This window comes from Ambystoma mexicanum, chromosome 6q (assembly GCF_040938575.1).
Source record: "Ambystoma mexicanum isolate Mex_15411 chromosome 6q, UKY_AmexF1_1, whole genome shotgun sequence".
Lineage (NCBI taxonomy): Eukaryota > Metazoa > Chordata > Amphibia > Caudata > Ambystomatidae > Ambystoma > Ambystoma mexicanum.
In genome coordinates, this window is record NC_090937.1 from 1,037,619,972 (window position 1) to 1,037,633,348 (window position 13,377).

The 13,377-nt window shown below is 46.3% G+C and overlaps 1 protein-coding gene across 2 annotated transcripts in view; it reads left to right on the forward strand.

Annotated features, from left to right (window-relative positions):
- Positions 1–13,377, forward strand: part of MTUS1 (microtubule associated scaffold protein 1) — a 1,716,559-nt gene that overhangs the window by 843,778 nt on the left and 859,404 nt on the right. For both annotated transcript variants that reach the window (XM_069631569.1, XM_069631568.1), the window contains exon 4: positions 5,643–5,834. In XM_069631569.1, the coding sequence (XP_069487670.1) occupies positions 5,643–5,834 (192 nt within the window). The remainder of the gene's footprint in view (positions 1–5,642; positions 5,835–13,377) is intronic.

Genomic DNA, 13,377 nt, shown 5'->3' on the forward strand with positions numbered 1-13,377 from the left:
GCTTTGAAATGCCCGACGATGAAAGGACATGGAACCAAAAGAATGTGATTGCCTGCAGGGATTGTAATGGGGTATACAAGGTAGGGGTGCAAGAGGTGTTGGGTTGGAGTGGTCCTGCTTAGTTCTCCCGAGGAGTTCACCTTGATCCGCAGAGGTGGAGTCTCTCCCCATGAGATCCTCCTGCTGAGTACCACCCTCAGGGGGTTCCATTGTTCCGATGCAAAAATATCGCCATATTTTTGCGGTGATATTGAGCCATGGACCCTGCAGGGGACACCCCTGCATTATTTTTCAATGTGCAGGGGAAATTATCCCTCCAAAAATATTGCCTATGGCGAGACAAACAACCATATGTATGGCAATATTTTTGGTGGGGATAATATGTAGGGATACCCGTCATGGGGAATATCGCGTAGCGGCCTCCCCTCCCATCCCTGATCTAATGGGAAGGGCCTCCCCTTGGGGAGAAGTGACGACATCTCGGGATTCGTCACAACATGTATGCTGTTAGAAATATTAACTGCAGATTTTAAGCCATCCTGGCGCAGCAATAGTGTGTGCACTCTTAGAAGGGCACGTTGCTTTAAGTGGTGTTGTAGTAAACAATAGAAATAAAACAGTTTTCATTGATCTGATGATCGGCTTCAACCTTTAAACCAAATTACTATTTATGCCCAGATCTCTTATTTGTAAACTCTGCTTACCCCAACGAATATTGCTGATTGTCCCGTTCACCAAGGTGGATGACTGCACTAGACACAAGCGGGAAAGTTGCTGCACCTGCTAAGAGCCGAGCCAGTTCCTGATGACTGGAAAGGGCAAATATCTTCTTGTGTTTTAATATCGGAAATTGACAGAAGCCGAGGTCAGCAGATGGCAGCCTGCCTTGCTCAAACCTAGGCTCTCCTTGCAACCATATAGCAGAGTTGGATCTTCAGAAGCCCCTACCATAGGGTAACATTTGTATCCTCAACTATGATTTTGTGTCCTTCAGTCCTCTGGACAAAGTGTCATAAGCAGGAGAGAGACTGATCTATGCAGGAGGAGAGGGTAGGGGGTCAGGATGAAGGAGAGCACAGGGGCCAGGCAGAAGAAACATGAGGGAGTAAGAGTAAACCAAGAGAAGAGCACAAACAAGAGCAAATTAAAGCAGAGGAGATGAAGTAAAGGTAATGGGTTTGATGGTGGTAAAATGTAGATTGGCAAAAGGAAATGGGAGATGGAGTTAAGAGCACCACTGATTGTGGTGAGCGTAGGGCAAAGGTAGAGGGGAGAATGGAAGGGGTAGAATTGAGCATAAGAGGTTGAGAGAGAATGGTGAAAGCTGGTGTTAGGTGGGCTTGAGGGGGGAGGTGAATGAGATAGGGGTTGAAGATGGATGTGGAAGGAACACTGGGATCCTTTTAAATGATTGCTCTTTGGCATAAATGGAGGAATACGATCTAGATGAGAGCAGCAATCTGGGACATGATGGATTTGAGAACTGAGATGGGGGATGAGAAACGTGCCGGTAAAAGATGGAAGCAGAGCTCACTTGTTCAAAGGACATAGCCATAGTTGAACTGTACTCTGCGATCTTGCAAGGCTACATGTTGCACACTTTGTTAGGTTTTTTGGCCCTGTCTACCCTATTCCCTATCATTTCATCTGTCATCACTCCTGTGTAAATGTGTAAAGCATGCCCCGCTTCCCCCATCCCTAAGAGGTTGGATCTACCCCTGCATGCAGCAGCTACCCCTCACCTCCGAGCCTTCCTTCAAACTCATTTATAAGAAAACTGAAAAATAACAGTGAGAAATAGAAACGGAGGAGGAGGGTTGGAATTGGCAGGTGGAGGAAGGAGAGGGCGAGGGGAGGGAAGAGACTATCGAAAGACAATTGATTGGGAGAGCACAATGTGGTCGAATTTTATGTGAATGAAGTAATGGAGCACAGCAAGTGAAAACCGGCAGTCACCTGTGAAACACACTCATGGCATTTGTGCTTTTGGACAAAAGTGACAACAAAAGGCGCTTGTGTGAAGTAGGTAGTGGGAACTGCTTAAGAAAAGTGCCTCTGTGAAAGTATTGAGATAGAAAAGGGGTTTGTGCAAATTGAGTCTGTGAACTCATGCAAAGGAGTTACAAAGTGCCTGGTTGGCAATATGTCAAATTTGGAAAAAATGAGGTGTTTGTGCAGAAATACTGAGCATAAGAAGTGGCATGTGTGAAATGTAGAATCGATGCATCAAAATTACTTGGGTACAGTAAGAGAAAATAATCAGAGATGCTTAAATAAAAGAAATTAAGTAAGCTGAAGTTGATAGAGGGGAGAGGCCTCTGCAAATTAAAGTGGGATGCCATGTTGGTATGTTGGCAAGAGATGGTGGAGGTGTGGATAGGATTTGTGAGAGAAGGGCAGGGGTGTAAAAGGAATGTGTGATAGGTGGAGGTGATTGGAAGAGACAGTAAGATGAGGTGCATTGAGCGTAAGGGAAAGAAGAAAATACAAAGATAAAGAAGGGAGGGGGGAGGAAGGTCTGAGGGGAGAGGAGCAAATACTTAAAAAAAATATATATATCTCTTGGTTTATTAGCTTTCACATCCATCAAATATGTAAAGATATACAATGTAACATTCACAGATTCCTTAGAAGCAGCTAAAAAAATATTAGTTAAAATAGTTATACAATAGTAAAAAAAAATATCACCAATGAGTTCTTAAAAGCCTCTTACATTTTGATATTTTTGGGCAAAACAAAGTTAATAAATGTACTAACTGCTAACGTTGGGGAATTCTCCTTTCCCTCAAACAGTCCAGACCAAAATTCCTTTGAAGATAACAATGCCCCATTTTGTACAAAACAACCATAGTGAAGCAATACTAACATGTGTCTTGGACACTCTTATATTATAGGTTTCAATTATTGTGCTTGTCCATGGGACTTAAAAAACTAACATCTCATCTGGATGTTAATTCTTGCTCGAATTCCCAGAATTCTCCCTATGGGTAGTACATTTAGTGGAAATCTTAAACGCATCCCACCAACAGATGTTTAGGAATTTGCCTATGTATGGGTACAGAATTCCTTACTTATTTTCTGTTCAGCGATGTCCTTAATTAGTTTGTAACTTGCTAGTGCTTCCCAAGTTTTGGACCACCGTGCATCCAGTTTCTTTTTTACACCCTGCAGATTACCAACAAAATGTTTTCTGTTGAATCCCAAAAGATCAAATGGGTAATTGCACTCATTTACTACTTCGTCCAAATCTCGATTTGGACCTGACTTGATTTATTTATTTGGATCAAGGTACAATGAGATTTACCTTGGTGCCAACATCATATGGTACAAAAGTAACAATTTCATGCCCGCGCCAAAAGTTTGGATTTAGAGCAAATGCACGTGTAGTTAAGTTACCTCCCAAACCCACGTCTAAAATAACTGACTTCTATACGGCAGCCAAACATATCCCATGTTATGAGAATTTGAAATCTCAGGACTCCCGTACCCAATGAATGAATTAGCTCTCGGTCTCTGTGCGATGTCTCGATTCTAAAATGATCGAGACAGTGGTGCATATGCTCGGTGAGGAATTATCAACACAAGGTCTTCAGGAGGTGTTAACAGCAAAGTGGCCTTGTGTGAGTGAAACTGTGAGAAACTGTTTTGGTTTTGGAGTCACAACAGTGGGTGTGCGGGGCTGACAGCCCCCACTGGTGTTGCATCCCACAGCATTCTTAGCATGAGCCATATAACGACAAATGTGATTGAGGTTCCAGTTGCTGTCCATCCAGTGCAGGCACATTTATTAAGCACAAATGGGGAGTCTGGAGACAGAAGCACCCGGAGAAGACAACATTCTATGTGTGAGCGGCACATTGCACATAGACTCCACCTTTATTTCACATAACACAAAACTTGCTTTAACCCAAAACCTGCAATTGATCTTCCTCTGCCAGGCTCCGACCAACTTTATCTACTTATAAACTTTCTTTACTGTATCAACATCAAAGTCTTTCGATTATGTGCAGGATTTAGCTTGACCCGTCGCAGGACCACTTTGATTCACAATCCTTTGACACTCTTTCACTTTTGTCAACTCTGAGCTGGATACCTTACAGATACCTTCGATTGAGCACCCACGCAGTGCTGGACCACTCTGTCAAAGGTATCGTATCTTGATTTCAAAGTTCAATCACTCATCTCCAGTTCAACTTTACTCGCATTGGTTATCACACGTGTTGCAAACAACGTTCTTTCCAGCGCGCGCCATAAATGTTGCCACTTGCAACCTTAGCTTCAACACAGACCGTTATCGTTTCAGTCTACCCAACTCACCGGCTGTGATGATTTCACTGATGCTGCTTTGTTGTTGGAGCCAAGGACAGTACCACGGCAGCCGTCAATTCTCCCCACCTTGATTATAGGCGCGGGAGGGCCCCGGGTAACGCCGACACACAATGCAGGATTCCTCAGCGTGATGTCCTGGTCTTAGGCCTGTCGAAAAGGTCAAGGGAACTTCCCTCCTTGCGATCTCCTTCTGTTTTGCCGTCTTTCACCTCTTGTTAAACTGCCATCTTGGAACTGCCGTTTCCTCGTGTGCTTTGCCTCGCTTAAAGTGGGCACTCGTGCTCCGCTTTTTATCTGTGTGGGGAAGTGTAATGGAAGTCAGGTGTGTGTGATGGTCAATAATTGCCTTATCTTGCCTGAGCATTGTATTGGGACACATCGTGTATACGGCTCAGGTGTTAGTTCGTTTTCTCTCATAGTGGGCTGTCTGTGAGAAAGTGTTTGTGTTGTAAAAGGGGGATTGAGTTCCTAAATAATGGTATCTGGTAGGATAGGGTAAAGGTGTTGCAGGGAAGGGGCTACTGCATCTCACCGTCCGGTGTCCCACTCCCCCAAGACCCTTCATCCAGGTGATCCTCCCGCACTGCTCCACCCCCAGGAACTAGATCCAAAAGAGATGGCCGTGACATGGCCACCTGGATGACAGATCCGTGGGCACAGATGGGTGAGATACCTTCTGGTATCTCACAGTTCACACTGAGTAAATGCACAAAATAAAAGAAATAACTGGCCCACACATCAGTTCTTGACTTGTTAACTTGTGCATGTTGTATTAGGTATATCAGTGTTTATTATGATCTGTGTTCAACCTGCAAGGGTTGAATCATGGCACAGCTAATCTTTCTTTTGAGGTTAATAAATTCAGTACCGTTAATAAATAGCATAATAGTAGCATGTGTTTTACTGTGCTATAAAACATCAAAAACAGAGGTATATTGACCATTATAGAAAACCGATTATGAAGATTGTTCTCAGGGCAGTGGGGAACTATGAAGCTAATAGGAGTCGGGAGGAGGGGTGGTGGGTGATGTCTTGGTCTGGTGCTAGAATTAACTTTTGATTCATGGATTCACCTCTGTTCCACTGCCATACCCTGATCTGTTGTCCCTAGGATGGAGTGGGCAGCTTGTGAGCATGTTCCTGAGAGAAACATCAATTTCATAGACCAGCCAGCCCACACTCCAGAAATGTTGTTCTGAAGGAAAATGCAAAGTGTTGGCAATTAGATTTTTTGTGTTTTTGTTTATATTCAAACACACATAAAGCGACTATGTATTTTTATAGGATTTTCATTTTTCTTCTGCATTTGGTAGGATTTGAACCTGGTTCACCCAAAGAAAAATCAACAGCAGCACAAGCGTTGGCAGCACTTACGGCAAAGTCCCCACTTATCCGGCCATTACCGAGATCAAAACTTCCGTGCAAAGAATTTGTCCTTCGGAAAGCTCCTAGTCTCTCTTCAGTTTGCAGCTCCCAAAGTGGACACAGTGCTTGCAGCATTCGATGTAAGTAATGTATGCCATCTTTCTGACTTTAGCCCATTGCCTGTAGTGTTCTTTTTGGCGGGAAAGGGGAGGTTTCTGTGCAATTTTGTGTGTCTGTGGGAAGGATAGTAGTATGTTTTGTAAATAGGATGAAGAAACTTAGCGTGATCTCTAGAGATGTCCTTGCTGTTCTGAGCATGGCTTTAAATGATCCTGGTGCCTCTGTGTCACAGGCGAGACGTGAAAAGTTCTTTAATATGGGTCCAACACTGCTTCCCACTTCACAATAGCAGTGTGAGGCAGGCGTGGTATCAAGAGGGACACAGACTCAAAGATATTAGTTTTGAAAACCTTTATTTACTAAAGTTCCTGGGTTGGTTGTGATGCTGGAAATGCATCAGAGGGGCAGGGCCTCTGAATCTGTGTCCTTTATTGCCTTATGTATGTTCTGACTTGTTTTCCGCGCAGGGGTTCATGTGGGACTCCTGTGTTGCGGCTCTTCCTGTATTTGGTTTGGTGAACAGATTCTTGGGATACCCTTATGGCACCCATGGGTGGGAGTACGACCCTGTACTCCTAGTGTATGTTTTTGTGCACCTGTGTGTGGCCCACAGATCAGGGTATGGGCTGGTGGCAGCTCTGTGCTGAATTGACAAGTGCCCTGAGCGTCCTCTATTTTGGGATGTCCACGCCCTGTCATTGGAATCAGTGGATTCCTCATCGGAACACGAGATGGCCCCTGTGGCCTCTTGCTTTCTGTCGCCTGTTACCTTACTTTTCCCGAAGTCCCAGGAAGCCCTGACTCTGTCCCTTCCCCCTGACTGGCTGTTGGGTGGAAGTTCCATATATGGTGGTGTGGGGAAATCCAGGCCAGACTGGCTGGAGCCTTCCCAATGACTGTATTTTTTTATTATTTTTTTATTACATTTGTTGTACACCCAGACCCTGAGGTATCACGGCGTAGTTACAGACAATGGCAAATACAATTCTAAGGTTGAGCACAGCAATATAGGCAAAAATACAGTTATACATTTATAGAACAAATATATACAAGGCCAAGGGAGTTAGGTTGGGTTCTATGGACATTTTAGACTGATTAAATAAACAGGTTTTAAGTGATTTTTTTAAATTGTGGAAAGGAGGTTTCATTCTTGATGTTGGTGAGACGGGCGTTCCAGTGCCTGGGAGCGAGTACTTTGAAGCTGCTCCTGCCTGCTTTTTCTCTTTTGTAAAATGCGATGTCGAGATTTTCGCTATTGCTCGATCTGAGGAGTCTAGTGTGGTTTTTCTTGGTGACTGTATTGAGGACATATTTTGGCACTTTGTTATTGATACATTTGTGAGTGATACTGAGAGTTTTAAAGAGTATTCTTGCTTTGATGGGGAAGCCAGTGGTTAGCTCTCATATCGATTTCTTTTTTTTTCTTTTCTTTGTTTTAAATAAATATATATTTATGCCTAGTGCCGCTCATAGGGCTTTGTTCTGCATAAGTTGGAGTTTGGCTAGGTTGGTGTTGGAGGTGCCTAGGAAGAGGATGTTACAATAGTCTAGCTTAGAGAGTATGAGTGCTCTAGCTAGTGTAACACAGTTTTTGGTAGTGAGGAATTTGCAGCTGAGGGAGATTGGTTTGGAGGTGTAGGAGGTCGAGGAGGCTAGGGTGTTGATTTGTTTGGTCATGGTTACAGTGGCGTCTAGGTACACACTTAGTGGCTTCACTTGTTTAAGTACCGGAATTATGGTGCCATCAATGATGAAAGATGAGTAGACAGGCTGTAGGGAGACTATTTTAGATGATGGTCCTAGTATTAATAACTCTGTTTTGTCATCATTGAGACAAAGGCTGTTGTTGGCCATCCAATTTTGGATTAGTGAGTTGATTTTATTAATTAATAAGGAGTGTGTCTTGCTCGTAAATACCTGTTAGCGGGATGAGGATCTGAGTGTCATCTGCGAAGTTCGTGTAGATGACACCCATGGCATTCAGCGCTGCAAAGAGCAGCTTGGTATAGGTGTTGTAAAGGGTGGGGGATAGGCAACAACCTTGCGGGACGCCTAAGGGGACTGGTAGTGGATCCGCTGATTCTTTACCAATGGCAACTCTTGAGGTCCTATCTGCGAGGAAGGATTTGATGCAGTCTGAGGCATTGTTGGACAGGTTGAAGTTGTTGGCTAAGGTGGCACAGAGTTTGTCATGGTCGACTAGATCGAAGGCCGCTGATAGGTCTAGTAGCTAATATGTTGTGGGTATGCCCGTGGGGTGGGACCTGGGTCTATGGAGTATGCGACGAATACGCATTCTGTGTTATGGGTGTCTAGTATGCGGTGTTTGACACAATGACTGAGACAGCCCTGCCCGAAACTGGTATGAATGCAGTGTGTAGTGCCGAATGGCTGGGTACTTGTCCGAATCCACATTATGTGTTGTGAGTGTCTGGATGGAGAAGAATGGCCTGAATGCACGGTGCGCCTGATTGGCTGCCTGACTGCCTGAATGCCCTTCTGAGTGATTGGTTGCCTGTGTGTGACCCAGCTGAGTGAATCAACAGTATATCTGGGGGCCACTGCTAGTAATCGTTCAGAAGCTGGTGGGCAGAGTTTCAGAAGGCCAGCCTAGTTTCTTGGAACAGGGTAACCTTTTGGACAAGCCAGACCAATCGAGGTAGCATTGGCGGTGGTCAAGACTAGGTCTCAGGAGGGGTGAGGGTGACTGAAAGACCTCAATGAGCACACAGAGTAAAGGAACACAATAGTTATTAACAGTAACACTTTTAAACCAGCACAATCCTACTAAAATACATATATACAAGACCAAGTGGCCTAAAGAGTTAATGCACAAAATGGGTCCACAACTTAGAAAAGGGAAGGAAGCAGGTAGTGCAAAGAGTCTTTAGGCAATTCTGCAGTAATCACAGTCCTAACTGAAAGGCAGTCCAGACCCTAAGAAGAGGGGAGCCTATTTCTCAAATGTACTTGCAATGCTTGCGCACACGGTAGTGCAGATGGGCGTAAACGGGGTCTCTTGTAGGGTCTGTAGCAGCTCAGGAAGGTGGATGAGGTGATGCAGAATCTGTTCCCACTATTCGTGGAGGGTTTCCCCGTGATGGCAGAACAGGTTCCAGGAGTTGGGAATAGTTTGATAGCTGAGGCTATCTGTGGAAAGGAGAGGGGCCCTCAGGGGCCACTCGAGCGTAAAAATGGATGGATGCGCTAGGGTCATAGAGGGGTAAGAGTTGCAATTACTCACCTACCCCGGCGCACTCGGGACCAAATTTCGGCAGCCGAGTCCACTTCGGTAGCAGGTGTTAAGACGGATTTCTGAACTCTGTCCTGGTGGCGCAGAAGTTCAGAAGGCCAACCTAATTACTTGGAACAGGGTAACCTCTGGACAAGCCAGACCAATCAAGGTAGCGATCGCGGCGGTCAAGACTAGGTCTCAAGAGGGGTGAGGGTGACTGAAAGCCCGCAATGAGCACACAAAGCAAGAGCGCTTACAAACTACTCCAAACAGTTGTTATATCAAAAATAGATACACATTTATTTTAAGGCCTTTAAAACAATGACCGTAGCGAGAAAATCACAATATCACAATATTAAACCAACACATACCATATCAACACAATATATATACAAATACACAGTCGCAAGCGTTTAAAGCACGAAATATGTAGTCCACCTGAAAGGAAAGGAAAACAGGCAGTGCGATAACGCTTTAGACTCAGTTCGCCTTCAGAGGCACCTAACTAGATGGAAGTCCGAGCCCTGCGAAGAGTGGAGCCTTGTGCTCAAAGTACCTGCCACGCCGGTGCCAACGGGCAAAAGGGGAAGCTCTTCGGAGGAAGTCAGGCAGTTCGGGTTAGTGCACAGCAGAAGGAGAACAGGTTCTGCAACTCAAGCGCAGCCTCCACAGCGGGCAGAAGCAGAGCGCGAGTACGGCCAAAAGGGTGCTGTTTTTACACAGCAGGGAAAAGCAACGGGATACTGCAGGAGGGCGACCAGATCCTAGCTAAACTACTCACCGGTCCACGAAGCAAGCAGACCCAGTCTTCTCCACGTTAGTTTCAGCAGCTGGCAGGTTCAGAAGAGCAGGGAACGCCTCGTAGTCGTGTAGAGCAAAAAGACGTCCCAATCGACGAAACCAGCACAGTTTTGTTGCCGCACAGGACAACGGAGCGGCCGTGTGTATTCGAGCCAAATGAACACTCCTCCCTTCAGACCTGGGGACGCCAAGCGTACGAAGCGTGGGAGAGTGACCAGGACTCGAAATACAACACAACCTGGCGGCAGTTACAGAGCAGGACTCCCTTGTAAGCTGGTCAGTCAACTGGATGGCCCAGAGACACTTCCGAAGGCTTACTTGGCAGGAGATGATGAAGTCGCCGGGAATAGCTGTTCCTGCTATTCCAAAGGTCGAAGCACCAGTACAGGCCTTCTGGTTCGATCAAAGGAGGAAAGGGTTTCACAGGACGACAGCAGTGCAAAGGAGGATTCCTTCAGCGGGTCACCAGCGATTCCTCGGTCCAGCCTCTTGGTTGCAGGATACTTGGCTCCTGTATTCCTTCGTTCGTGAGAACTCAGGAGATCGACATGGTAGTGGTGTTTTCAACTCCCTCTTATCCACGGTTCCCTTCGCGCCAAAACGGAGGGGAGCCAATGGGAGATCCGCTCATCAACACACATACCATACGTGGACCAATCACGGACCACGGTGGTCCCAGGCATTCACACCACCCTAGACTCTCTGGCACCCAGGATGTGTATTGGGACCAGACATCCCAGCCCACACCCTGGAGGCACGCAAACGACATGTAGAAGCCCGCGAAAGCAACCACGTTTCGCGGGAAAGTACATGCCCAAATAAGGAAGGCCCCGGGTTGCCCGACCTGGGGAAGGTGAAGGGAGCAAGACGGTCAGTGGACAAGACAAAGGATCCTCGTGGTCTGGCCATTTTGGGAGCCAGGCCACCATTTTGGGTTCAGAGCAAAAACGTGCTCAGAACGCCAAAAGGAGCTCAAAATAAACAAAACGATCGCTGCCACCATTCGAGTCCCTGAATGACTTGCACCGATCAAATACCATCCTAAAAGAGTATCTAGGGTCTGTAGAAGGCTAGAGACCCAAGAGAGCTGTAACTTAGCTTACAGTGCCCTCTTGTGTCATGTTGCACTAAAGCCGCAACATGATAAAGGAAACTACGGGAAACAGCGTTCCCCGGTACTGACTGTCTTAAGGGCATGTCAGTTTCCCCATAAGAAAAGGAGCGAAAGCCCAGAGAAGTGCGGCAGAAGGCTGTACTTCTCTGGCAAAGTCAAGAACAAGGTTAAAAACAATAGCAAAAAGTTTAGGGGTTGCCACATGGAAGGAAAATTCCCTACAATTATGAAATCTTTCCTAACAGCAGGTTCAAATGCAGCGATTCTGCGGCTCTGCAGCTTGCAGCGACAAGTTATATCATTGATTCCCAAATGGGACAGTGGCAATTTTTCCGCTCCTGGTGGATGCATCAGGCCAGTTTCAATGTAGCAGGCTTCAGGGCACAGAGGGTCACAACTGCAAGACACCTGCAAGGTTTTGTCACCACGGTTGGGTGACACAGTAACTGCGTATACTCCGGTTCGGACGCTCTCTTTACTCCAGACCTGGGAACACCAAGTGTACGAAATTCGGTGTGAGTGCCATGAACACAGAGCTTGCGATGTACCAAGTTTCAAGGGACTCCTCGATACATCAGTGGTATCAGAGCAATGTTCCTGCGCAAGCTGGTCAGACCACTGGTTGGCCCAGGGACACTTCCGAGAAGGCTTACTTGCAGGGTTTGGTGAAGGTGCCGAGAATAGTTGGTCCCATTAGTCCAATGGGTTGAAGGGTCTTCGCAGACCTTCTAGTTCGATCAGATGCAGAGGGGTCCAGCAGGACAACAGCGGGCTCAGGGTGCCAAACCTTCCAGCGGGTCACCAGTGTTTCCTCGACTCAGCTTCTTAGTTTCAGCACACGTGGATCCTATCCTTCGTACAGTTAGAACTCACGAAATCGACATGGTATGGGTGTTTGGACCCTTCTCTTATCCAGAATCTCCTTTTTGCCAAAACGAAGAGGACCCAATCGGAGATCTGCTCACATACAGGCCCACCATAATTGGACCAATCATAGACCACAGTGGTCCCAGGCATTCACAGCACACTCTCTGGCACCCAGGATGTGTATTGGAACCAGACAGTCCAACCCACATCCTGGAAGCACGCACACAAAGCATGCAGAAGCCCTCGAAAGCTTGGCGCTTCGCGGGAAAATGCATACCCAAATAAGGACTGACCAGGGTCGGCTCACCCTGGGAAAGGTGAAGGGGCAAGATGGCCAAAGGACAGGACAAAGAAACTTGTGGCATGGCCATTTTGAAGCCAGGCCACCTATTTGTGCCAAACGCGGTTTACCAAGCAGGAAGGGGTTAAAAATACATTAATATATAAGCTGCCACCAGTCCTGTCCAAGGCACATCTGCACTTCTAAAAGATCCATTGAGAGTGTCTAGGGCCCTTAGAAATGCCAGGAAGACCCAAGTGCACTATACTGTAAGGTACATTGTGCACTTGCAACATGTTGCAGAAAGGTTGCAACATGGGCAAAGGACAATGGGAAACCAATTCTCCCATTACTGACTGACTTTAAGGGCATGTCAGTTTCCCCATAATAAAGTGAGCGAAAAGTCCACGCGGGTGCAGATGAAGGCTGTGCTCCTCAGACTATGGTGTTAAACAGCAGCAAAGAGTTGGGGAGGGCACAACTGGAGGGAAAATTACACATAAAATGGAAATCTTTTCTAACACTTGCCCCTCTCAGACAGAGGACAGGGGGAATTAATCCACCCCTGGATGAGTCTCATGTTCAGGTTGGTTAAACATTCTGGACAACCCATCAGCATTGCTATGTTGGACACCTAGCCTATGCTCAATAGTGAAGTCAAAGCCTTGAAGGCTTATGGACCACCTGAGCAACTTTGGTTTCTCTCCCTTCATGTTCATTACCCACTTTAAGGACTTATGGCTAGTTTGCACAGTGAAGTGGGTCCCATTGAAGTAGGGCCACAGCTTCCTTAGGGCCCACACAACAGAGAAACATTAATTCTCTACTGTGGACCATCTGAGCTCTCTGTCTTTCAGCTGGTGACTAATGAAGCCACTGGGGTGTTCCTTAACCTTCTCATCTACTTGTGATAGTACTATCCCAGTATCAGAGGCATCTGTCTGCACAATAAAAGGTCTTTGGTAATCAGGGGCCCTGAGCACAGGGGCCTGGCACAAGGAGTCTTTTAAGCCATTGAAGGCCTTCCCACACTCTTCAGACCAAGTTACCTTCTTGGGTTTCTTAGGAGTTGTGAGAGCAGTCAGAGGGGTAGCTATGGTGCCATAGTCTGGCATGACATTTCTGTATTACCCAGTGAGTCCTAAAAAGGCTTTCACTTGGATTTGTGTAGTGGGGTAGGCCAGCCTTGTACTGCGTGAACTCTACTGGGTAGAGGCTTTATCCTCTCTCAAACTACTTCATGCCCAAGGTAGACCACTGAACCTT